Below are 27,344 nucleotides of genomic sequence, written 5' to 3'. Positions count from 1 at the left end.
AACAAAAAAAAAGTAATGTGCCTTCTATTGAAGTACATAGCTTCTATGAGGTACACCTCTCCATGCAGAACGCATGCAAAATAAATGGCAGACTGGGATGTCAGTTCCTGGGAATTTCCTAATATGTTAACACAGTTCAACTGTGATGAAATGTTAGTTGCTGATGTTCAGAAGAGTGCTTGATGCATTTTGCTTTCTCAAAACACATCTAGTTTCGCAGTAGCCATCAGAATTTAAAGACGGGTATGAGTAACACCAATAACAGCGAAACGGCTGTGTTTATTGAATTACCGGTGGTCATTTACATTCAGTTAGATCCACCAGCACTAATGGCTCTTAAAGGGAATGCCACATAGTAATAAATAATGACTGTATATAGTATCTTTACATCAAAAACGAATATCACCATCAACATCAGAAAGGTCTCTTAATCCCAAGTCAACTTGGCGGGATAAAGCAATGAGCTCATCTTCGGCTCCAGTCTTGGCGGCTGAGCAGGAGAAGAATTCATCCTCAACAAATCCACCTCGAATCAAAGGGGAGTAAATGCCGAAGCCTTTTCCACTCCCAGCCCTCTCCGGATTAATCTCAAGGGGTTCAGCGAAGATCCTTCAGGAATTCCGATTTGAACGAGTGGCCTGCTGTACCTCTTTCTTTGGCCAGTATGTGTAAGATTAAGAGCACATTACTGATATCTGAGTTATGGTCCCAAGTCTGCAAATCAGCTGTTTTCTTAATTGGAGTTTAAGACTGTTATTTTTGTCTTGAGCTCATGCTTCTAAAATGAGCACATTCATTTAGTTGTAATAACATGGATCAAGCTGAGAGGAGAATTGATGGAAGCGCAATCTGACATTTCACGTAGGTGTATTCTTTGATGGTGTATGGAAATGAAAAAAGATTTCATCCTGATAATGGTGGCTTTCCGCATTAGGAACAGACTTCATGTGATAATAACTATCTTTCATGTGATTATAACTATCTTTTATGCATACTTACTGGGCTTTTTGTGTTGGATGCCACATCAAAGTAAGGCCCTGTAATATGCCCTCGCGAGGTCATCCTTTTCGGGCTTGTCTCAACACAGGGTGTCAAACCCTGCCCACTACGGATTTATGACAAACCCTTCAAGCCATGTTTTTATATGGCATACCAAATCCTCGCCCACACACACACACACACACACACACACACACATACACACACACACACACACACACACATACACACGAGAAGCTTTAATCCAAATTTAGTGGTCAATGATGATGGAGGCCTATAAAAGCAGCTGGGGTTGTAGAGGCAAATGCTATTTGATCGGAACATCTTCAGGTATGTTGACTCTTTCCAGTGTTAATCAGTCTTTGGAGTTTCTATGAAATATACTGTTCTACAAGACAGCACTTAAATCCAATATACCTGATGTGTTCTTTACAGGACATCACATTGGATTTCAGGTGATTAGAAGAGGTCAAATTAAGGTGAATTAACTCACTTTAGTGCCAGTGGCGCTGCTGTCTATCCACATGAAAGCTCCAGTAATGACTAAAATGACTAATGACTAAAATGACTATTGACTAAAATGACTTTCTGTCTTTTCCTCAGAAAAAGCAGCAGCCATGAGTTCGGACGCGGAGATGTCTGTGTTCGGCGAGGCCGCACCTTTCCTGCGCAAGCCGGAGCGGGAGAGAATTGAGGCGCAGAACAAGAAGTTTGACGCCAAGACGGCCGTTTATGTCACCGATGCCAAAGAGCTGTATGTCAAAGGCACACTCCAGAGCAAAGAGGGCGGCAAAGCCACCGTGAACACTGAGGCGGGCGAGGTGAGTCGGCAACAACAAACAAAAACAACATCTAATGTTGTTGTTGTTATATTGACTAATGTACATGCCACAAAGTTTACAGTAACTCCCTCTTGACATGTACAGACTGTTACAGTAAAAGAGGACGAAGTCTTCCCCATGAACCCACCGAAATATGATAAAATTGAGGACATGGCCATGATGACCCACCTCAATGAGGCTTCTGTGCTGTACAATCTCAAAGAGCGTTACGCAGCTTGGATGATCTATGTGAGTTCGTCTCTAGATGTTGTAAACATTTGCCACAGAACTACTCACACTGAAGTGTTATTTTTTAATATTTGAAATAACCAATGTGGTTCTCATGGTTACTGTATTGCACATATATTAGCCATGCTGACCCAACTTGATGTTTTAGACCTACTCAGGACTCTTCTGCGTGACTGTGAACCCCTACAAGTGGCTTCCAGTGTACGCCCAGTCAGTTGTGGTCGCCTACAGGGGCAAGAAGCGTCAGGAGGCTCCCCCTCACATCTTTTCCATCTCAGACAACGCCTATCAGTTCATGCTGACAGGTATGTGGCACGCTAGCTTCGGGAACCACAACAAAAGCATGTAATGATGGGACTTTGTTGATGTTTCCAAATGTCGTTGTATGCAAATACAATGACAATAAATGCTTTTCTATTCTATTCTATGTGTATTTAAGAGTACATTGATTTCACTACTGCTAAAGTTCTTCTTCTTCTTACTACCTTTTTTGGTTGTATCTCTCCAATTTTTGGCCATGTGCCAGAGTACTTGCACAGGACAAAACACCTGCCCTTGTATAGACTGTTGCTGCATGAGGCCCGATGTGTCTTAATACATTTTATTATGTTTAGCTTTTTCATGATCATAGTAGCATCATGTCATCGTCATAATTCCTCCCAGACAGTAAGGTCTGTTGAAATGAAGCTTCATTTGGAACAATTCTTATTTTAACATGTGTCATGGCACATTCTACACTTTTTTTTAACAGATAGGGAGAACCAGTCAATTCTGATCACGTAAGTAATCAAGTAGAGACACATTCACAATAGAATATAATGATGATAAATTCTTTATATTATATTGTTTAATTATATTTATTGTTTGGTTTTGGTTACACAATGCCCCATAATTATCACGCAGAGGAGAATCCGGTGCAGGCAAGACTGTGAATACTAAGCGTGTCATCCAGTACTTTGCAACAATTGCAGTGTCTGGCGGTGACAAAAAGAAAGAGTCTTCAGTTTCTGGCAAAATACAGGTGAGAGAAACGTCCATTTGGAATTTTATATCCTTCATCAGCACAGTGACAATGGAATTTCCTATCCGTCATCAGCACAGTAATTAAACTGTAATGCGTCATGTGCAGGGAACGCTGGAAGATCAAATCATCTCAGCCAATCCTCTCCTGGAGGCTTTTGGGAATGCCAAGACAGTCAGGAATGACAACTCCTCCCGTTTCGTGAGTGGACCAAAAACATACTTCAGTCACCACATCTGTTGTGGTGGAATTGGCTTGTTAGTTTTAATAAATAATGTTTAGGTATTATTTATAACATTGCATAGTTGCTGTTTTAACACATCTATAGTTTCTTTTTTTTCTCTCAAAACTTCAGGGCAAATTTATAAGAATTCATTTTAAAACTTCAGGAAAACTGTCTTCCGCTGATATTGAAACTTGTGAGTATTCCACTGTGACTATAAGTAACACTTGTTATCATCCAGTTTAAAAAAAACTAACCCACACCTTTCATACCCTGTGAAACTGCTTCATTTTTCAGATCTGCTGGAGAAGTCCAGGGTCACATTCCAGCTTTCCGCAGAGAGAAGCTATCACATTTTCTACCAGATCATGTCAAACAGAAAGCCTGAACTCATAGGTAGGACACAATTCCTCTATAGCTCAGCAAGAGCCTATTCTATATCATCACTTTAAAATGGTGGAGCACTGGAAGTGTTTCAACGAGTCTTCGTCACTCCCAACAGAAACTCTTCTCATCACCACCAACCCTTATGATTTCCCATTTGTCAGCCAAGGGGAGCTCAGTGTCGCCAGCATCAATGACAGCGATGAACTGATGGCCACTGATGTGAGGAAATGTTATTGCCATTATAATATTGTTGTTATTGTTAATGTAATGTGTACGTTTAAATACTAAAATACTATTGTCTTCATTCATGTATTTATGCACTTCTAGAGTGCTGTGGACATTCTAGGCTTCAGCGGCGAAGAGAAAATAAGCATTTACAAGCTGACTGGAGCAGTGATGCACCATGGGAACATGAAGTTCAAGCAGAGGCAGCGAGAGGAGCAGGCTGAGCCTGACGGCACTGAGGGTAAAAGATACATACCAAACTCCATCAAGAAGTGATTCATTCACTGTTCATTTGTCATTGTGTTTTTTTTATTTGTTCACCAAATTTGGACAGTTGCTGACAAAGCGGCGTACCTCATGGGCCTCAACTCGGCTGATTTACTCAAAGCCCTGTGCTGCCCACGAGTTAAGGTCGGAAATGAGTATGTGACCAAAGGTCAAACTGTCCACCAGGTAAGCCGTGTGAGATGCCTGGAATTTCTCCACAGATTAGTCCACTGTACATTCTGAGGGAAATGACCAGGCTGTTGGTAATCACTCGCAGGTGTACAATTCCATTGGAGCACTGGCCAAGTCAGTTTACGAGAAAATGTTCCTGTGGATGGTGATACGCATAAATCAAATGCTGGATACCAAGCAGCCCAGGCAGTTCTACATTGGCGTCCTGGACATAGCCGGGTTTGAAATCTTTGATGTGAGTGTTTGTTGATTTATGGCCTTGTTTAAAGACATGCCATTTAGTAAAGGTAGCTCCCTGTGACCGACCGCGTGTGTGTGTGTTGGAGGGACATATTTCATTTTTTTTTTTTTTTTAGTATAACAGTCTGGAGCAGCTGTGCATTAACTTCACCAACGAGAAACTGCAACAGTTTTTCAACCACCACATGTTTGTGCTTGAACAAGAGGAATACAAGAAGGAGGGGATTGAGTGGGATTTTATTGACTTTGGGATGGACTTGGCTGCCTGTATCGAGCTTATTGAGAAGGTAATTACTTTAGTCGTTATTTACATTTCGAGTACGCACTCATTTAAAACAATATGGCCCTATTTAATACTGTTTAAAAACATTGTACTTTGTTTTAAAGCCAATGGGGATCTTCTCCATCCTTGAAGAGGAATGCATGTTTCCAAAGGCATCAGATACCACCTTCAAGAACAAACTCTACGACCAGCATCTGGGCAAATCAAACAATTTTCTAAAGCCAAAGGTGGTGAAAGGCAAGGCGGAGGCCCACTTCTCCCTCGTGCACTACGCTGGCACCGTGGACTACAACATCACTGGCTGGCTGGACAAGAACAAAGATCCTCTTAATGAGACGGTTGTGCAACTTTATCAGAAGTCCTCCATGAAACTGCTGGCTTTCCTTTACTCCAGTTATGCCGCCACTGAGGGTATTTTATTCAATGATTATTTCTAGAATCTTCCTTACCAGGGGGGCTTATTTCTGGGATAGCGATAATGTTAACAACCTTCCCAATTGTGACATGTCTCCCAGAGGTTGTTGGGAGAAACACAGTGCTATAAACCTCTTTGCTTTCACCTGCTCTTGCAGTAGCCATGCTATTTTTTTGCTCATACCTGTGATCGGGTGGACAAAAGAGGAACACACACACACAGACACACAGACATTTTTTGTAGGTGTATTTTAATTTAAATTAAAAATTACACATCCTCTTCCATTGCTGTATTTATGTTCAATAATCGTTTTTGGGGGATTTTGTCTAAAATAGATTGTGTCTATTTAAAATGTCTTGCTGAATGTTCTTCCATCCCCAGAAAATGCTGCTGCTGGCGGGGCTGCTGGGGGGAAGAAGGCCTCCAAGAAAAAGGGTTCTTCCTTCCAGACAGTCTCAGCTGTCTTCAGGGTGAGTTCACTCATACAAATATCCAGGAAAAAAGCCTTTCCACACATATAAGGCACTACTGATCTGTCTACTCCATAGGAAAATCTTGGAAAGCTGATGGCTAACTTGAAGTGTACCCATCCACATTTTGTGAGGTGTCTTATTCCTAATGAAACAAAGACACCAGGTATGGTAACATATTATACATGTTGCATATTATTGTAAGCTGATTATTGAATAATGCATAATTGCAAATTTCCTAATATAATACATCATATGCAGCTTTGGTTATGCCCATACGGTTCTTTACTTCAATTCAGGTGTGATGGACAATCATCTGGTTATCCACCAGTTAAGGTGTAATGGTGTTCTAGAGGGCATCAGAATCTGCAGGAAGGGCTTTCCAAGCAGAATCTCATATGGGGATTTCAAGCAGAGGTAACATCTACAGTGTTTAGCTGTAAAGTGTGCCGTCATATACTGAAACCATCTCTAAACTACACGCCTCTCACCCGCAGATACAAAATATTGAATTCCAGCGTTATCCCAGAGGGTCAGTTCATGGACAACAAGAAAGCCTCAGAGAAGCTCTTGGGGTCGATTGATGTGGACCACAATCAGTACAAATTGGGACATACAAAGGCAGGTTATTTCACGGGCCTAATTCACCAACTAATGAATTGACTTTACACACCTAGTACAAGACTCTGCAGGCACAGTATTCTTATTAGTATCCTTATTGTCTTATCACCATATAGTATTGGGATCTGACATTAATAAAGACATTCTAAATGTTTTATTATGGCACTGTTTTGAAAATGATCCTGTCACTTTCCACTAATACAGGAAGGACAGGCAGGTCTCAGATCTCCATTTTCGCATTGCAGGTGTTCTTCAAGGCCGGTCTGCTCGGGACCCTGGAGGAGATGCGGGACGACAGACTGGCCGCCCTCATCACCACCACTCAGGCTCTGTGCCGAGGCTTCCTCATGAGGGCCGAGTATTGCAAGATGACTGAGAGAAGGTGAGGAGAAGAACAAAGGAAGACAGACTCGCATGTCGAGGAATGAGTCAGTGATTTATGCTCTGAGGACAAAGAGAGGACATATTTCAGTCTCAACCCTTTGATTTTCCCTGTCTGTGTTGCCATTAAAACTTAACTTGAAGGCCTGAGCCAGTTAATTTGTGTGACGCACTTCTGACCTTCACCTGGTCTTCATTATACTGCAGTGCTGATTTTTAGATTTATAACTGCGGGATGAGGAACTCCCTAAGATAATTATTAGTGCCATTCCAAAAGAGAAATTCTCTTTTCATTATTATTATATTATTATTTTACAGAGAAGCCATCTACACCATCCAATACAACATCCGCTCGTTCATGAACGTGAAACACTGGCCATGGATGAAGCTCTACTTTAAGATCAAGCCCCTGCTGAAGAGTGCAGAGACGGAAAAGGAAATGGCCACAATGAAGGTGGAGTTCACCAAGTGCAAGGATGACCTGACCAAAGCAGAGACCAAGAGAAAAGAGCTGGAAGCTAAACTAGTGACCCTACTCCAGGAGAAGAACGACTTACAGCTACAAGTTCACAGCGTGAGTTTCTAAATGTACATTTTTGTGCCATGGTTTTGCCACAGCATATTCTTTGTTCAAGATGTACAGGTAACATGAAATACATTTAAAAAAAGTCATATTTGAAATACATTAAAGAATCAACTAACCAAATTCTATGCATCATTTAATTTAAATCTCTCCTGAAAGCTTTGGCGTTGTTGTTGGAGTAAAATGTCTACAGTAATATCAGACAATGATCCTAATCACCAATAAAATGCATCATCAGGAGACTGAGGGCCTTGCAGATTCTGAGGAGAGGTGTGAGGGCTTGATCAAGAGTAAAATACAACTTGAGTCCAAGATGAAAGAGCTGAGCGAGAGAGTTGACGAAGAGGAGGAGGTGAATGCTGAGCTGGCATCCAAGAAGAGAAAGCTGGAGGATGAGTGCTCCGAGCTAAAGAAAGACCTAGACGACATGGAGCTGACACTAGCTAAAATGGAGAAGGAAAAGCATGCAACAGAAAACAAGGTGAATGTTGCAAGTCAATCAGTCTTCTTTAAGTACAGTATGGTATAATAAACCAGAACTCATGTGTGGTTACTTTAGGTGAAAAATCTCACAGAGGAGCTGGCTGGTATGGATGAGAGTGTTGCCAAACTTTCGAAGGAGAAGAAAGCACTCCAAGAGGCACACCAGCAAGCACTTGATGATCTCCAAGCAGAGGAAGACAAAGCCAACACTCTGTCGAAGGCCAAAGTTAAACTTGAACAACAAGTTGACGATGTGAGTGTGTTATTAATGTTGACTATGTATTACCCTTTTTTTTTAAACTGCTGAACATAAATATTGTTTTTATTCTGTGTATTTTATAGTTGGAAGGTTCTTTGGAGCAAGAGAAAAAAATTCGCATGGATCTTGAAAGAGCCAAAAGGAAGCTGGAGGGGGATCTGAAGCTGACTCATGAGTCCATAATGGATCTGGAGAATGACAAGCAGCAGTTAGATGAAAAACTTAAAAAGTATGAAACAGTACACAATGCCATACACATACTATGACACTGAACTCCATAGTATGCTAAATGATTAAGCTCTGTGCTACTTTGTTCACAACAGAAAAGATTTTGAAGTGAGTCAGCTCCTGAGTAAGATTGAAGATGAGCAAAGTTTGGGAAACCAGCTGCAGAAGAAGATCAAAGAACTCCAGGTATTTCCTCCATAAAGTTACCAAATCTCATTAGAGTTGAAGGAGAGCCGTCCTCCTCATTTTCATTGTGATCGCTTCAAACAGGCTCGAATCGAGGAACTAGAGGAGGAGATCGAATCCGAGCGCGCCACCAAAGCCAAAGTGGAGAAACAAAGATCTGACCTGTCCAGGGAACTCGAGGAGATCAGCGAGAGGCTCGAGGAGGCCGGCGGCGCCACCGCGGCCCAGATCGAGATGAACAAGAAGCGTGAGGCTGAGTTGCACAAGCTGCGACGTGCCCTGGAGGAGTCCACCCTGCAGAACGAGGCCACCGCAGCCAGTCTGCGCAAGAAGCACCAGGACACGGTCGCCGAACTGGCCGAGCAAATCGACAACCTCCAACGCGTCAAACAAAAACTGGAGAAGGAGAAAAGTGAATACAAAATGGAGATTGATGACTTGGTTAACAATATGGAATCTGTGGCCAAATCAAAGGTGACATATCAAGGTCAAACTGAGCTAAAACATACTGAAATTCCCATCACCTTTTTTCTGATAAACTCTGTTATCATACTTAAAAGGGCAACTTTGAGAAGTTATGCCGCAACTTAGAAGACCAGCTCAGCGAATACAAAGCAAAACATGACGAAAACACCCGTCAGATCAATGACATCAATGCCCAAAGGTCAAGACTTCAAACTGAAAACGGTAACCGAAAAATGATTAAATAACGACCCACCAAACTATTTTGTCGTGTACAGTATAAGATGTTTTCTGTCTCTTAGGTGAGTTTTCCCGTCAGCTTGAGGAGAAAGAAGCAACGGTCTCTCAGATGTCTCGATATAAGCAAACCTTCAGTCAGCAGATTGAAGATCTGAAGAGGCAGGTTGAAGAGGAAACAAAGGTGTTTATTTTTTCACTGATGCTTATCCTAACTCCACAATACATCTTCACCAAAATACATTTATCTTTCTGTAAACCAGAAACCAACTATCAGTATTGCTTTAAATAACTGGAATGTATAAAACAAGATATAAAAGGATGAGTATAGGTTTGTTTTATAGCTCTTTAGATTATAGCCATATTATTCCACTGAGCATACTATGAATTTAATTTAGTACTTAACTCGCACTTACAGTAGTTACATTCCTGCACTTTTTTTATTTCTTATGTAAAGCAGTATTTATTGTCAAACTAGTTCTCTATTGCTCGTAGCTTGAATGTTCTCTCCTTGATTGTACGTCGCTTTGGATAAAAGCGTCTGCTAAATGACTAAATGTAAATGTTTTCCAGGCCAAATGTGCCCTTGCCCATGCTGTTCAGTCTGCCCGCCATGACTGTGAGCTGCTCAGAGAGCAGTATGAGGAGGAGCAGGAGGCCAAGGGCGAGCTGAAGAAGGGCATGTCCAGGGTTAACGGAGAGGTGGCGCAGTGGAGAACCAAATACGAGACTGATGCCATTCAGCGCACTGACGAGCTAGAGGAGGCCAAGTACAACACAACAGCCAAAACCAGACTTCACACTCTATTTGAATTAAGGCTTGATTTTAAACATAGTGTTTTCTGTAGCTCATTGTGACATTATTTAAGACAGACGTGCCTAGCTAGAGACAAATGATCCTTGACAATACGATAACAAAGCACATTATTTAATACTCCCGTCAGAAAAAAGCTTGCTCAGCGCCTGCAGGAGGCTGAGGAATCCATCGAGGCTGTGAACGCTAAGTGCTCCTCGTTAGAGAAGACCAAGCAGAGACTGCAGGGGGAAGTGGAAGACCTCATGGCAGATGTGGAGAGGGCAAATGCCCAAGCAGCTGTCCTTGATAAAAAGCAAAGGAATTTTGATAAGGTGCTGCTCCAGAGACCCCCCCCCCCCCCACAATGACTGAATGAGATTTACTTGTTTATTTTTTTTATTGCCACTTAATTCTTTTCTCCTTTTCAGTCTAATGTACAGCGTCTATTCTTAGAACTAAACAAATGTCTGATTCCAGCAGTGTCCTATGTAGCAGAAAAGTCATCATGAGAGCACACACTCTTGGAAAAATGGGCTGTTCTCTATCATAACAGACCACTCCACAAACAAAGGGAATGACGGTGACATTCAGTGTTAGATAATATTCAAGCGAAGTTTAGTGCTTGAGCTTTGAATAGAACCAATGAAATACTGGATACTCAAGAAGATAACTGTTCATGGAAAGAGAAAGTCCTGATAAGACATCAATATGTTTGTATCCACGCATCCAAAGGATGACTTATTTGCATTTATCTTTTTAGATTGTTGCGGAGTGGAAGCAGAAGTATGGGGAGAGCCAGGCGGAGCTGGAGGGGACCCAGAAAGAGAGCCGTTTCCTCAGCACAGAGCTCTTCAAGATGAAGAACTCCTACGAGGAGGCTCTGGACCATCTGGAGACCCTGAAAAGGGAAAACAAGAACCTCCAGCGTACGGCAGATGTTCATGAGACTCTTTTTTTACAATGGTTTATAATAGAGCTTTGCCAAGCTATTGATCAAAATGGTGTCTCTTGTCTTGCCAGAGGAAATTTCTGATCTCACGGACCATCTAGGAGAAAATGGGAAAACCATTCATGAGCTTGAGAAGTCCAAGAAGCAAACTGACTCGCAGAAGTCTGATATCCAAACTGCCTTAGAGGAGGCTGAGGTGAAAATGTTCCACAGATAAAAATAAACAACTTTTGAATTATCTTCTGAATTTTAGTGTTACTGTGTTGTAATATTATTTTGTTAGTAATATTTGTATCCGCTGGTCATTATCAGGCATCACTGGAGCATGAAGAATCCAAGATCCTTCGCATCCAGTTAGAGCTCACCCAGGTGAAATCTGAGGTGGAGAGGAAGGTCTCGGAGAAAGATGAGGAAATCGAGCAGATCAAGCGAAACAACCAAAGGGTCATAGAGACCATGCAGTCCACCTTGGACGCAGAGATTCGAAGCAGGAATGACGCCCTGCGCATCAAGAAGAAGATGGAGGGAGACCTAAATGAGATGGAGATTCAGCTGAGCCATGCCAACCGGCAGGCTGCGGAATGTCAGAAGCAGCTGAGAAATGTCCAAGTTCAAGTCAAGGTCATCCAAATGTCTTTGTATTGGTCACTATAAAATCTTAAGGCACTTGAACATATCCAGTGTAATCATTTTAACATGTCTACTTTAATACAGATTGGTATATATAGTCTTTATGGTTTTGGTATGTCTAATTTTTTATTGTTACACTAGGTCTCTATTGCTAGGTTCACTCCCTTGTACGTTGCTTTGGACAAAAGCGTCTGCTTAAATGACTAAATGTAAATGTAATTGAGAGAAAGGTATGATAGCTAAGGGTGTTTTGTTGTTCTGCGATGCATTGTAGGATATGACCATTCACCTTGATGAAGCCATCAGGTCTCAAGATGACCTGAAGGAGCAGGTGGTCATGGTGGAGCGCAGGAACACCCTCATGCAGGCCGAGATCGAGGAGCTGAGGGCAGCCCTGGAGCAGACGGAGAGAAGCCGTAAAATTGCAGAGCAGGAGCTGGTGGATGCCATCGAGCGAGTGGGACTTCTGTACACTCAGGTCGGCATCTGTGTCACTATGTGCATCCCCCTTCCTCTATGTTCAGTCAGGTCTATGGGTTTCATTTGTTCTCATGTGGTGATCTGGTTCTGTTCTTCTCGGTCGAATCCAGAACGTTAGTCTGGTCAACACTAAAAAGAAGCTGGAAACGGACGTGAATCACCTGCAGGGTGAGGTGGAGGATGCTGTCCAAGAGGCCAGGAATGCTGAGGAGAAGGCCAAAAGGGCCATCACTGATGTAGGTGTCTGCTACCATGCTACCGTTTCATTACATCTTTTCATTACAAAGGAACCTACAGACAGATAAACAGCAAAAATCCCATGTCGAGAGAAAGCACCTTTTTATATGCTGAATGAGCTTTTAGTGGTTTCAAAACACATTCAACATCTTCCATGTTCAGAAATGAATGATCTGTCCTCAGGGCTTTTGCTCATATCAAATCAACCACCATTATGCATTTATATGAAATAGACTGTCACACAATACCACTCCTGTGACCTACAAACCAGTGGGTTCACCATCTATCTGGTCTATTTTAGTTTTGCCATGTTATGTTACACCCAGGCGGCCATGATGGCCGAGGAGCTCAAGAAAGAACAGGACACCAGTGGCCACTTGGAGCGCATGAAGAAGAACCTTGAAATCTCAGTCAAAGACCTGCAGCTGCGTCTGGATGAGGCAGAGAACATGGCTTTGAAAGGGGGGAAGAAACAGCTTCAGAAATTGGAGGCCAGGGTATCACATAATTAGCATTCCCCTGACATGATAGTATTCAGTTACCGAATAAATTATTGTTTTTTTCTCTTTTGCTAAATTTTCTCAATGCTACATTTTATAATTGATTGGAATCTGAAATAAACTTCTTTTTCGTCTTGTGTAGGTCCGTGAATTGGAAAACGAGCTTGATGCTGAACAAAAACGTGGGGCGGAAGCCATCAAAAGTATTCGCAAATACGAGAGGAGAGTGAAGGAGCTCACCTATCAGGTCGGTCAATCAGGGTTTAATTCACATGTAAAGAATAAAAGAGTTGGTAATCCATCTCACCCAAATTAACCGATTTTATTCCCTGCTGGTCACAGACTGAGGAGGACAAGAAGAACGTCCAGCGCCTTCAAGATCTGGTGGACAAGCTTCAGCTGAAAGTGAAAGGTTACAAACGACAGGCAGAGGAAGCTGTGAGTTTCTCTTAATCAATATATTTAGACATCGGGCTTTAAGCACAAATGCAGTCTTTTCAACACCCTTCAAATTACTAATAGCTATATTAATGATTCTTTGACTGTGTCCCACTCATAGGAAGAACAGGCTAACACTCACCTGTCCAAGGTCAGGAAGCTGCAACATGAGCTGGAGGAAGCTGAGGAGAGGGCTGACATCTCTGAGTCTCAAGTCAACAAACTAAGAGTCAAAAGCCGTGATGTCAGCAAGGTAAACAGTCTTTCACCCTCAGATCAATATTAGGCTATGATAGGGAGTAGCATATACAGTATATTCTCAAGTAGATGTGTTACACTGTAGGCTCAAGAAGATTAGGTACATAATAGTTTTTTACTTATATTTTAGACATATATTGAAATAGCTAATATATTCTGATACTAATTCTGTCTTTACTGCCTCTCAGCCTGAACCTTAATGGAGGATTCTGAGGTGGATTTGAACCTCCCTCTTCTGCATGAAGTAGAGCTACTTAATGGGAGTTTGATCAAGTTCAATCAACATCTATAGATCACTGAATCTGAATGGTAGGAAACAGTTAGCTTTATGTGTTAATGTGTGTATTAAATAAAATACAAGCATCAAATTCCTGCTGTAGTGAGTCTTCTTTCACCTCTTCACAGAATAGCACATAGTGATATTCCCACTTTCTTATTAGACCTCTACACCACCTTGTTTTAGGCATAATCCGTTAGAGAAAAGGTCCAAATAAGGACATCGGTCCGGAAAAGCATGCCTATACAGTCCAAGTGTAAAGATGGTTGGTTGTTGTGTCTGTGTGAGATCGAATCAAGTGTTTCAGTGGTTGAATCTGAAAAAATCTCTTATTTTTATAATTAGCATGATAGTTTTCTCTGACAAGTGATCAATACCACCAAGACCGCACGTCATTAGGGGAGCCACACCACAGCTGTTTTAGTGATGTCACTACTTAATGTCACATGGTCTTTTACCGCCCTCTCCTGGTTTATTACACTACTGCAGCAGAAAGGATGTACGTTTTTTGTCGTCTGCTTTTCAAAAGAAACTTAATTTCAGAGGTCTACGCTTAGGAGGTGCTGATTGCAGATTTCAACTACTGTACTTGAGTACTTTTTAGAGATAGAGAAAGGGTTATCATTAGTCCAAATGTTTTGTACGAATGAGTCTTAGTTGCGACGTCTATCTCATCTGGGTAAGCAGGCCACAATACGGAACCATCATTAGGCTTCTTGCAGATTTGACAAATCCATTCAGACGCACAACAAATGTAAAACCATTTTTGTACGGGACCCTTTTAAACTGAGTATTGTCATTTGTTTTTAGGCTGTTTTTCTCATTTGTATTCTGTTCTTAAACGAACAAGACAACACTGGGCACGAGAAGCCTAACACTAATGCGCTTGAATGACAAATCAAGAAATGTGCAGAAAATAAACCAAAATTGCAAACATGCGATTCACAGGTCTTGCCTACTCGTGAAAAATATACTTTTATATTTCCCTCGGTGTAACCTAAATACATTTCCCACGTTGGCACATCTTCATTTGACATCAAGTCTCACTTTTTCAGTGTAAACAACGATAGAAACTAAGCGCCTCAAGGTATTATTTTGGCAACATGCAGGCGAGTCCAACCCCACAACCCACTAACTTGCGCGCTGTGCGACTCATGAAACAACACGAGTCGGCTGGAGTGCACTGCCCCGCTATGTCATTCAGTGTGGCGTAAGGCAAGGAAGGGTTGGCTTAGTGGAAAGAGTTTTTCATACACACAAACACGCTCTCATTCACTCGCTGGTGAAGCAACACGCAGCATAGGTCGCACTTATGCTGTGACTGAAATAGTGTCATTAGACAGGCTACGTCAGATAATTAAACGTTTTAAAGAAAACCAGAGGATTAATACCCTAATCGCTGACAGCATCTTGTGAGATATAACTGCTCCAGGACATTAATCTGGTTTAAGTACAGACTTCCTTGGACACGGACTAAACAGTGAAAGTTTGCGATGTCTGGATCTTACTGTAGAAGTTTGTATGCTTTCAGCGGAGAGCAACACCAACTTGGTTTGAGATTCGAGGCGGGGGAAATTATAAAAATAACTCAACCTTTGTCCGGCGGATGGTGGGAAGGAGAGAAGGATGGAGAGAGGGGATGGTTTCCCTCAAGTTACGTTCAGGTCTTGGAGGTAAGAAATTAATATATTTTCCAAAACAGCTCTCTAAGTTCCCACACAATGTGTCCACACAGAAGACCCATGCGTAGGTGAAATTGGCTGGTCTAGGCTCCATTGTTAAATACGTTTTTCATTATTTTTCCGTTCCCTCATAATGATTAGATTCTTTTTTCACAATAACTCGTGTCATCATGGTACTTTTTTGGGGCAAATAATTGCCCCATATCGTTAACGTACAGTGAAGCAGTTTAAGGTGCTTAAACACTGTAATGACCTAAACAAACTTCGGTCTTTCTCAAAAAAGGGCGGATTCGCACACATGGTTCGGGAATGCTGGCGTTTCAGTGGGCGAGTGGTAGTTCATCATTGTGGGTTACTCGTATCAGATAACAACCAATTTCTCACACGTTGCTTCCTCATTCCAAGCACATTCCTTTTTAACATCCAGACGTCTGCATAGATGCTTGCTGCAAAAGCATGTGGTACCCGAGGAACTTTCAGACATACCAAGAGAGATTGCCCGGACTAGACCACCGTAGTATTTTTTTTCTGTCGGGAAAATAACAACCAATTAAAACAAACGTGTTGTCACCTGTGCACTAAAGCTAGGCTGTCAAAATACGTTCAGTATACAGAAAGCGGGAATGGATATAAGCCGACATTTGAACGGATCGAGCCTAGAGGGTGTGGATCTGTAGTGTTGAGATAGCAAAGCAGAAAAGGAAAAGGCGGGGGGTAAATTAGCACATGAATCAAACATAAACCTTTGTGGCAAGTTTCAATCCAGAGGGAGTCAGTTTCAGGAGTATCTGACTAGTCTGTCAGACTATACTACACTATGAAACAGGTTCTGTGTGTGTGGGAAATGTGGCAGGTGGGAACTATAGTTTCCTCCATTGCAGACAGGTTTTCCTTGAAAGGATCCTTGTTAGAGGAAACTCAGTAGTTCTTTAGTGGAAAAGCAGGTTTACTGGCTCCTATGAATTGAACCTTCCTGATTCTTCAAAAGGAGCTTGCCACATTCTACAACTGAAATGCAGGTTCTCTTTCTCAGTTGCATTCATGAACCATTCAACCTTCTGAAAGTAATTTAAATATCATCAGCCTCATGCATGTCTGTGCCCCTGCCAATCTGATCAACGATAAGCAGTGCACTCCAGGTATACTCCTGGTCTACTCCAGGTATTGTCTTTTCATTCATGTGTCAGAGCACTGTCAAGTGACGATTGTCACAGAGAACTGAAACGTAAAAACACCATACCAAAATTCTGTAGTATTTAGTGGTGCAGTGTTTCTTGTAGGATTTCAGCAACATTCCCAGTACAAGAGGCTAGTGTAATATTAAGTGCTATGTATAAAATGAAGTATTCAATATTTTGTATACAATTATTATATCAATGGGGGTTTAATTGGCCCCTGACAAACCTTGTAAGCACTATTAATAGGTGCATTAATGTGTACATATCCTGTGTACAATATTTGATCATCATAGTGTCAGTGAGAGTAAAGGAGAATCATGTTCCAGCTGATTCCTAGAATGTGTCCATGCCTACAGTCCAGTGTTTTGCTCATCGTATCAGAATTGTAGTTACATATCTTAGCCTTTGATGTTACTGGATCAGGCTTGGTGATAGGCCAGCACAGACTGACCTTGGGCTCACTGTGCACTTGTGGTCTCAAGAGATAATCCTTATTCCAATTCATAACAACCAGAAAAAAAGGTAAATCGGGAGTATGACACACTCAGACAGCAACTTAATAGCACAGGAACTTAGTTTCGCGTAAACAGTTCCATTTCATGGCTTAATAACTTTGGTCTGGATTTTAAAGGGAAGTTTATGGAGGGAAAAATACCATGTGGTGACACCAGCAGAAAAAGAAGAACCAGTTCGAGAAATGTTAAGCAAATGATTAAACCCAGGAACTGCCACCTTACGCATGCAAACTGCAGACAGCGTGTGCGTTTGCCACGTGCACCTCACATCCTGTTTGTATTGCAACTGCAAGAACATGTGTGAAATCAACAGTGATGCTGATACATGCTCTGCATAGAGTAGGACGACAGATTCAAAAGCATATTTAGACCTTCATTGATTTGTTGTATCTGGATGACTTATATATAGCATTGATTTGAACAACTGTCAGTATACATATTTGGGTGCCCTAAGGTGTGTCAGGAGCACATCACTGAACAGGTACAACACAGTCTAATACTGATTCACTGGTGTGGACTTCATTGGCACAGTGAGAATGCAGGAAGTGTTTCTGGGTGGCCATGAATATAGAAATGAGAGACATTAGCGGGTGAGTCATGACAGTGCAACTGAATTGATTGCCCCTGAGGAAATGAAGTGGAACCGGACTTGCAGATTGGGGCGGAAAATGGGATGAGCCATTAAGCGCTGTTGATCAGCCATTTAATGTCAATCGGATTGGTGATGAGCCAATTGAGAGAGCACTCTAACTGGCCTCTGTTGTCCATCAAAACATGATATAAACATCAGGTGAGATTAATGCTAGTCAGATGTGTTGACAAAACAGTTTGTACACTCTGATGTGAGTGGCACAGAAAAACCTTCCCTGATGTTCGACTGTCATATTTGCTTTTTTCATCATATGGTTATAGGAAGGAAATGATTGGTGTGTAATTACATTTATCGAGTCTGTGTGTTTTCTTAATGTGTTATTTGTTATTTGCCCCGTTGCCATGGAAGGATGCAGTTGTTCCTCTTGTTGTGTGACATCCATGCCCACTGTGTGTGTATGTGTGTGTGTTTGTGTGTGTGTGTGTGTGTGTTTGTGTATGTGTATGAGTGTGTGTGTGTCCTCTCTCCCCCGTGTTCTGCCAAGCTTAGCCATGTGCAAGAACATATACTACACCCAGACACCCCTGAGCTGGCGCAGAGAGAAACTCACAGAGGCTGGCACTCTGGATGCAACCGACAGGCTAAGCTTTCACAGCTGAGCTGCTGGTTACCTAAGGCTGCCTCTCCAGTTGCCCATGTGTTTCCACTTCGGTAGCACCTCCGTCATGTCCAAAAGAAAGCGGCTACATATGGTTTGCTACATTAAGGGAAGTTATGACGGAGTAAATGTAGGCCCTCCGTGTCAGGCTCTGTAAATGATGTAATTTGTTATTGTCAGTTGACATTGTGTTATTTTCTCATTTTGTCCTTTTTATATTTTATATTCACACCCAAGCAGGCAGAACAGGTATTCGCTTGGCTATGCTGTATGCTCCCACACCAAAGTTTGACGTAAGTGAGTTTATGTGTGTTTTAATAAGAGTCGACCAGCAAGGCTATGGTCAGGCAGGCTGCCATAGTGAGGTCGAGCAGGTGTTTTTAAAGTTGTTTCTTTGACACACGTAGCACACTAGAAACACATAGTCACCCTTCACATTCTTCCTGGAATTTTTTAGGATGTCATTAATTACGTAAGTTTGGTGAGTTGAAGGTAGATGAGAACAATTGTGGTGAAAAACAGGTCTCCCCAAGGAACGTCACTGATTTCCTCTTTAAAATATTTGATGTTTCAAGCTTTTTTATTAAGGCAGACAGCACATTTTGCTGCAATTATGTGGAAAACCCCAAATAAGTCGTAAGCAATTGTGTCATACCACAGAGCAGTATTACAGAACTACGACGTTGGCAGCATGTGCGTTTTTCTCTTCCCTTTTTCACCAAACGCACATCAGCAGTGAGGTCTATCAGTAAATTGAGCTCTGGACTGCCTATTGATCGGAAACATAAATACAGCCATAAATAGGATGCACCCCTTGGCCCGGTCTCGCTGTGGAAGTGATGCCGAGAGGAGTCCCACGTGGAGGACCAGGCCAGGCCAGGCAGACATGGCCAGCGCAAACCCCACACAGACCACCAAAGACAGCGGGAGGACAGAGCGGGCCTTGTTGGGTCAGACTAAGAACCGGTGCTCTCTCACACTGTCGGCCATTGTTTGCTTCCGTCATCCGTGGGAGAGGAGTCCCTCCCTACATCTGCTAACGAGACTGCAGGGATAAACCTGACATCTGGCAAAACCAAAACACCGGGGTTGAAAAAAATTCTCTCCCTCCAAAATACGAAGTGGTGTGGTTGTAGAGAGAACATGCTTCTTTCTCGCTTGAAATGGCTGTTTTGGGGAGCTGGGGGCGGGGCGAGGGTGGGGTTGGGGGTGGTTGGGGGAACCCACGTAATGAGTCTAGCTGGGGGAGGAAAGGCGGAAAAAAGTAATTCATCCCATGCTGCTTTCTTCTAGTATTCCTAAACTTGAGTCATGAAGTCCGCTGCCGGGGCGGTAATTAGCTCCCAGACACGTGTGAGAAATTCCCCCGGCGCTGTGGTTCTCACGGCTCCCCGAGACGCTTGCGCTGGCCGAGAGGCGCAGATCAGTTTGGTAACTCTCCGTTCCTCCCACCCCCCTCTGGGTGTAAAGCCATCCCAGTGTAGCCATCATCACAGTTTGGGAGAAAGACTCTGGTTTGGTACTTTTGTTTCTTAGCCAAGTAGCTATGTATGGTATAATCACTATACAGTAGTGTAGCATCTTCATCACATTATATCAACCAATCAGCCGACTTTCACAAATGACCCCATGAACTTGGTGTTACAAGCACCTTGTTTTGGGGAGAAAAGCCAGACGTGGATATGGCATCAGATTGTGAAAGCTACTCTCCCCGTGACCGTGATATTATAGCCACATTGCTCTGCCATTGAGCTCCATAAACACTAGCACCAAGTGTGACTGTGCCTCGCGAAAAAGGCCGGTGCCAACAGACATGGCATCTGCCTCCCCCTCGTCATTTTGTCAAGCCTGCTCCGAGGGAGAGGAAACATCTGAGTCAGAGAGTGTGAACATTCACCACAGTGGTGGAAATGTAGAGGTGTAGAAAGAAGTGCACAGTTCACAAGTGGTTTTAAAGGTGCGAAGAGGGAAAGCCCTGTACGAGGGAAACTGACACCCTGTGAAAGAGAGAAAAAAAGATCGCTAAACCGCTAATCACAGTGAAAGTGATGACATGATCTCAGCAATAATAGGAAACAGGCATTTCCCTCCCTGACACCTGTGCTGGCCTTCACATGCAGTCAGGATGCGATAGGTAAGGTAAACACAGACAAAATGTAGACCTGCAGGAACGGGTTACTGTTTATCCACTTTTTAGTTTACGACATGGGATGGAGTGAAATTGTATGTATATTTCAAATATATGGTTTTATAAGCAATATAACTTGGTGTTGAGACCAGGAATGTTCATTGTGTAACTGGCTCACGTTTGCTTTTTTGAGGCTGGTGATAATATGCATAATTCTGGTATCAGAAGAATAATGTTTTACGCAGATCTGTTCTCAGTACAGTGTCGTTGCCACTGACTCTGACTATGTAAAAAGAAAGTGACAGTTAAGTTCACGCTTGCATAGTATAGTATTGTTAAGGCCACTGACAGAGTGGAAAATGAAGTGGTCAACAAAGTTTTACTATAAAACACTGGAATGTAGGCCTATGAACAGGAAATAATTTTCTCCTTAAACACTTTTTTTCTGCAATGATATTTATACACAGTTTTACCCTACCACCATGGCTACTACAACAAGCTAAACTGGGACACTTCCATGGGAATATTATAACTCTTTGCAGGCCCGAGCTCCTGAAAAGCAGGATATTTTTAATTTGCTGAAGTTCATGGGTAGTGGTACCCTAACACAGGAACCTTAAACCCACGCAGACCCTGACCCTTCTAACTGTCCAGATGTTCGAGCCAGGGGTCACTGGAGGACAATCTTTTGGTTCACGCATGGCCCGGTCAGGTTAGCGATGATTCAGCTCGGTCAGGAGGGCCTGAGTCACAGAGGCACTGATCTGAGGCCTCTCATTTAAGTTGGATAAGAACCTTTCGCCGGCAAATCCTCTTACGAAACTTTGATGCTTATGCAGTTCTGCAGGACCAGTTCTCCATCCTGAGTGGAATCTATGAGTTGGCATGGTGACACACGGAGAAGTTTTTGCATTTACTGAAATTGGAACGCTTTGAAAAAAAGTCAAATGAAAAGATTAAAGAGAGATTAAATAGAATAGGTAAAATGATTACAAAGACACTCTCAGTCATCTTGTCATGTTTTTAAACATGTTTTCAAGATAACACAATCATTTCTCACTTGAGTCCTTTCTTTTTAACCATGGTTTTTGGACTGTGTGGACATCAGATACCAAGCATTCCTTTAAACTGACTGTACATGTGTTTGAACTTCAGTGTGTGTGGCCTATTCAAAAGCCATTAATGTCCCAGAAAGCACCCCACTGCTCTTGAAAATGTATAATTTGTATCTGTAAACAGTTACAATAACAACTGTCTCTGCAGTTAATTATGGACTCCTCCTCCACCATGAGAGAGTCCTAGAAATGGTATGTTAGAATCTATAGCAACAAGACTATATTTTGAAAGTTTGCATATTTCTCCGTACTCTTTCACCAGAGCATACTGTGGAACTGTAACTCTAGCAAGCGGTTGTGTGTGGGGATGGGACAGAGAACAGGGTGCTTTTTTTAGACTTTAAAACAGCCTGATCGACCTCTCCCACATGCCGTGGTATTTAAAGATTTCTTCCCTCATCATTTATCAGGTTATTCCCAAATTTTCCAGGCTGGGAGCCACTGGTGCTCCGATGGAAAGATCTTTTTTTTTTCATAAAAAGGGACACCGCTTAGCTTTGGAGCTGGTGGGAGTGGAGAGGCAGGCAACTGAGATTAGATTAAAAAAGAAAAACAAGGTCAATAATGTCCTGCCCAGGTGTCTCTCACACACACGCATACACACACACACACACACACACACACACACACACACACATGACACATACAGTACACTTTCAAACACCCACCAGATGCCTGGCAGCTTTCATACTCCTGTGTTTGTCACCCAAGCTCTTGACCTCTTGCTAATGGGCTCTTGACTGAAAGAGAACATCCTCCATGTTTGGAAAGAAGGTTTCTCTGTTTGTATGACTACTTGCGTTGTAGCTAACAATCAGAGGCTCCCGAACAACTGAATGTTTTCACAGCTATTAGTTAGTAGTTGAGGATACAGTTCCTGTCACTCCACAAAACTGTCAGCTCTCACTTGCAGCATGTGTAGGCAGCCTGAAGCTATGCTGAAACGGTCTGAGCAGTCACCCGCAGGCTGTCTGTTGCAGAAGCGGACCATCTGGAAGTTTGCATTATTTAATGTTAGCATATGCCAGCATGTCATCCAAGCAACAGCCTCAACCGTCCAGTTATCTGTTGAAATCATGGTGTCTTTGCACCTGCACAATAAAAGCCGAATGACGATCAAATGAAGTAATACATGCATGTGTAATAGTGGAGGGAAGATTCTGTGGTAGAGTGATTTGAGTTCCTCTCTTGTCACATGTGAGGTGTTGAAATCACCAACACGCTGGCGCCTTTATTGACCAAAATAAAACTCTCTTTGTAAAATCTGATGGTCAGCCCTTATTCTGGTGGGTGAAATGTCCTTCCCGATCTCTTCACAAACCCCCCTCCACACCTCGTTCTTCTATTTCGACTGAGATGACACATTCACACAGAGCAGAGAGAGGCGAACAGCGGCCTGCTTATCACACCCCTGATAATGAATGACTGAACAAACACGGTTGCTTGTCCCCCTAGTGATCTAAGATTTCATTGTTTTCGCATTTGCTGGTGCAGAGCTCTGGTAAACGTTTATCAGCCTGATTGTGGCTAGCGTATGTCAAGCTCAGGGGTCCAGCTGTGTTTTTCTGAGGAAATTCAGAGAGGAAATAGCTTTGGGGAACTTTCGCCTTCACCAAAGTGACACTGACTTCTGTGACTCTTTTGGTTGTCAGGAGGATGTTTCCCTTTCCACATTCCACACGTTTAAAGCACTCATCTTTTTCTCTTGAAACAAACATAGACACACCCTGTCCATTATTCTGGCAACATCTTTGTAAACACAAGATGTGATTCTGCAAAACATTTGAAGTAACTGTTCCTCATTAGTTACAGTCCCTATTCAGTTGACCTATTCTGGGCATACATAAATCTGAAATGTACACAATATTCTGGATCAAACTTACTCCTCCTCCACACTTGGCCTTTTTCATAATACTGTGCCCTGTCTTTATTTCTTAAATATACTGACTTGTTATGTTTGACCTATGATTTCCCAGTCAAATACACTTCTTAGTCATTCTCAAGGAAATATATTTAGTGAACGCGGATGAGGATGCAGTTACCCTTGGACCGCTAAGCCTGTTTTTAGCTCCATCAAAGGGAAGCCAATGCCGTAATGCTCCATGTAATTACATTTTGTCGTAAGTCATCCATGTTGTCATTTGTTTCTGCTTAATTTTTGCCATGCCTGAGTGAACCCTTTTTAAAGGAGGTTATGTTTGTACGAGCAGAAAGTTTTTGTTTGCCTTTTCTTGACTGGACTTCAATAGAGTTTGTTATGTTTTTTATTTTGTACAGAACAGTACAGATGTCAAATTTTGGAACAACTTTTAGACGGCATCCTCTTTTTATTTTTGAGCTGCCGGGAGCTGTCATGTCTCTGTGCATTTTCTGCATTCCCGGGCTGAATGAAATTACGAGTGGGAAAACCTCTATGACCTAAACCTCAGAGAAACTGCCAACTACCACGAGCAAATAAAAAAGAAAAGAGAAAATACTGAGGGAAGTCAAGCCAGCTACTATAGCATCTCACACTCTAATTGGATTTGACTTGCACATCACTTCAAATGCTTGGCATTGACATTCTATCCTTGTCACCCTCCTAGTTTTATATATGTGTTCTTTTCCAATGGCACCAATCAAAACCATTTCAGTAATACAGAACAGATTAAGAAAGCATACAGTAGACCCTGAGCCACATCCTATTGTCTATCCGGGTGCCTGTGTTACACCACTAATTGATAAATGATTAAATTGTGTTTGCTTGGTTTTGAAAAAGAGCTGTGTTATTTCTCTGTGACAGAGGTCTGCCTCCATGACCATGCTGCCTTGTGACGACCCCAACCAGTCGCCCCTGCCCAGAGACTGGAAATGCTACATGTCTCCTCAAGGAAGAAAATACTACGTCAACACCGTCAGTAACGGTAAGTGCAGCATAACCCTATTGTAGTGTCATTTTTGTCCCTCTCATCTTTCCATATAATAGCTGACTATGGAAGAGATCTGACCCTGCTCTGGCCTGGGTTCGAGCCCGATCAGGACCTGGGTCCAATCTAAAGGCATCTGTGGTATAGACCTCCTTCACTGTGTGGCCAGCTGTATATGCAGAGGCCACTCTACATAAAACTTTGAGGGTGAGGCTGTAAAACGTCTGTCGAGGACGATCGTCCCTTTTTGCCCCGAGTGGAGTAGCACGGAGCTGCGTCTGGTTGGTACCACGGGGTGGGGTGGCAGATCAGAAGCTCCATGGGCATTGTCTTTCAACAATCCCTGCTCTGTCCACCCGCCTGCCCGCCCGCGGCTCTTGCTGGACTGGTAGTGCAATGCTGCCCCCCTCTATGTCTCCCTCCTCCTCCTTACACAACGCTTCCATCTGCTCTCTCTTAAGACAAGTGTGGTCTAGGAGGAACAGAAACAGTATCGCAAGTGCCAGTAGTATCATGTTTGCTCCCAGCCGTGTGTGTGTGTGTGTGTGTGTGTGTGTGTGTGTGTGTGTGTGTGTGTGAAATTATGACCACTGAGTATTACATTTATGGCACTGTTGTAGGAGGAAATATGCTTATCTGCCAAGATCACTGCACTCCCACGGAGCATCCGCAGCAGATTCACATTCATGTTGTGTGGGGGCACATTACAGTCACATGTAGCTGGTCAATGTTTCTTTCTTTCTGTGAAAAAAAACCCCACATCTGGATGCTACATGGAATGAATGAGTCACGATGGGAGCCAAATGATATGGATGTCAACATGCATGCAAAGGATCCTGGTTTCAAAATAACACACTAAAGAGGCCTACGGTTTCGCTGGTCGCGACATGACTCCGCCCAAATAAAAAAAAATGGTAGTGTTCTTGTAAATGGGAAACGAAAAAGGCAAAGTGGTCTTTTACATCAGTCATTCATGGCTCTCTTAAACCCACAAACCCACCCACAGCTGGAATCCTAAAAATGGCACTGGAGTTGAATTGAATATGTATTTCACCCAATTTCCATTCAAGCCTTACTCCCAAAAAACACCAGATACTGTCACTTCATTGTCGAGATTTCACCCAAACCCTGAAATTTTAAACTTCTGCATCTACCTACATTTCTCTTACCTCAGCACATTCTCCCTTGTGTGTTAAAGTTCGCGCCGATTACATGGTTGTGTTGTCATGATGTTTGATCGCCATGGTTACAGCAGAGTTGCGTGGGTGAATGATGTCCTTGAGATAGGGCCTCTCTCCTGCTTACTCTCTGTGGCTGTGTCTTGCTTGGTTTGCTGCTCGCGCTCCCCAGCTGAGGCTACCCGCAAACAGTTTCATAAAGGCGGAAACATCGGTGTTAGATCCGCCACACACACAGTCCTATTCTCTCGTAAGGGAAAGAAATTGGTTCTGTGGCTTTCGAGTAACGTGGAACCCCTTGGGTTTTTAAATGTACGGCATACATACGGCCTTTGTGGTATGTGATTCCAGCGTAGATTTCTGTGATGAAAAACCGGCTGCCATGTGGGTCCCAGGTGTCAGATTGTTGTTTCCGACCATTAGTGTACAACTGCATATTTCATCATATTGTGTCATTTCGTGTTTAAAAAAAAATATATATTATAATTATTATATTGTTATCACAACACTGTGGGGTTATATCATTTAGGTGTAATATTACACTTTCTAACAACAGTTTACCCTTAAGATACTTAGTAGGCCTTATCTAATATTCTGTTCACCTCTTGTGTTTTTCCTTCCCACATGGCCAAAATTTGACTTTTCAACCCCACCAAAATAGAGACTAAGACAGTTTTAGGGAACTTTAAACACATTTGAATGGGGTCTTAATGTGTTTATTAGTTGCTGAAATACATTGGAGAAATAGATGATTAAATGGTGATTACTGACATATCAGTGCTTTATTAGACGTTTTTTCAGAAAAAAGGCGGACAAGATTTGACAAACTGCTCTGGCTATCGAGTTAACACTGGAATCCTATGCCAAATAGCCACTTAATCACCCTATCTCTGTTGAGACGACAGAACTTTGTGCTATTTAAACAGGTCATGGTTGACGCTCTGGAAAGCTTCAAGTGGTGAACAGGCAGCGAGAACCACAAAGGGGATATCACATATGGTTATGAATTAAAAATGAACATAAGTAGGCCATTCTTCCCAAGCTGCCAGGAGTCAGTAACTTTCATTCACTCGAATCCTGAATGAGACACTCTCTTGTTAACGAAGAATGGTTGAACAGGAGCAGCAGTGAATGTGCAGGGAAAAACTCCAAAGAAAAAGCAGAAGTAGAAATCTACGACAAAAGGCCTAGTTATTACAGCTCATAGCTTTTTGTTTGAATGGAGATGATTAGCCTAATCTCTGTATCAGGTGCCTGTTGCTTAGTAACCACCCAGTTCCATTTTGAAGTTGCAGCAGCAGCCCCCATGTAACATTCTAATTCAAAACAAAGAAAGAGATCCTCTTCTTTTTATTCTCCTCCCGCGTGAGCGTCTTCTCACAGGCGTTGGCACTTTCTGAATGGAGGTTCGGTTTTAATGTTGGTGAATCTCAAACTCAAAAAGGAAGTTAAATAGAAGAAAATTAAAGGAAAAAAAACATATACAAAAAGAGTTTTACCCCGTTCCCCTTTCCTCTCCACTGAAGTAGGTGTTTGGAGAAGCGTTGGCATCTTCTCATTTGAAAGGGAAGAGAACAAAGTTATGCAATGGGTGA

At 42.4% G+C, this 27,344-nt stretch overlaps 1 protein-coding gene and 1 long non-coding RNA gene across 2 annotated transcripts; both read left to right on the top strand.

Annotated features, from left to right (window-relative positions):
* Positions 1 to 1,616: 1,616 nt before the first annotated feature.
* On the top strand, positions 1,617 to 13,848 carry LOC122130800 (myosin heavy chain, fast skeletal muscle-like). The gene is made up of 39 exons (XM_042705566.1): positions 1,617 to 1,820; positions 1,926 to 2,069; positions 2,218 to 2,374; positions 2,821 to 2,848; positions 2,973 to 3,090; positions 3,199 to 3,291; positions 3,446 to 3,509; positions 3,611 to 3,709; positions 3,816 to 3,919; positions 4,028 to 4,166; positions 4,260 to 4,378; positions 4,470 to 4,619; positions 4,741 to 4,911; positions 5,012 to 5,318; positions 5,704 to 5,792; positions 5,871 to 5,958; positions 6,092 to 6,209; positions 6,290 to 6,413; positions 6,659 to 6,795; positions 7,113 to 7,368; positions 7,616 to 7,858; positions 7,937 to 8,113; positions 8,203 to 8,348; positions 8,443 to 8,533; positions 8,618 to 9,007; positions 9,094 to 9,220; positions 9,298 to 9,416; positions 9,806 to 10,002; positions 10,177 to 10,360; positions 10,789 to 10,954; positions 11,049 to 11,173; positions 11,290 to 11,598; positions 11,882 to 12,085; positions 12,198 to 12,323; positions 12,651 to 12,821; positions 12,967 to 13,071; positions 13,167 to 13,262; positions 13,384 to 13,515; positions 13,709 to 13,848. Exons 1-39 carry the CDS (start codon positions 1,617 to 1,619, stop codon positions 13,718 to 13,720), a joined length of 5,829 nt encoding a protein of 1,942 aa, XP_042561500.1. The 3' UTR covers positions 13,721 to 13,848.
* A 934-nt stretch (positions 13,849 to 14,782) lies between these two features.
* On the top strand, positions 14,783 to 27,218 carry LOC122130799. Its single transcript, XR_006151969.1, has 2 exons — positions 14,783 to 15,470; positions 24,448 to 27,218. It is a non-coding gene; the product is annotated as an uncharacterized LOC122130799 (long non-coding RNA).
* Positions 27,219 to 27,344: the final 126 nt, after the last annotated feature.

The sequence above is a fragment of the Clupea harengus genome, unplaced genomic scaffold (genome assembly GCF_900700415.2).
Source record: "Clupea harengus unplaced genomic scaffold, Ch_v2.0.2, whole genome shotgun sequence".
Classification (NCBI taxonomy): domain Eukaryota; kingdom Metazoa; phylum Chordata; class Actinopteri; order Clupeiformes; family Clupeidae; genus Clupea; species Clupea harengus.
This window is presented reverse-complemented; position numbering and strand designations above follow the sequence as displayed.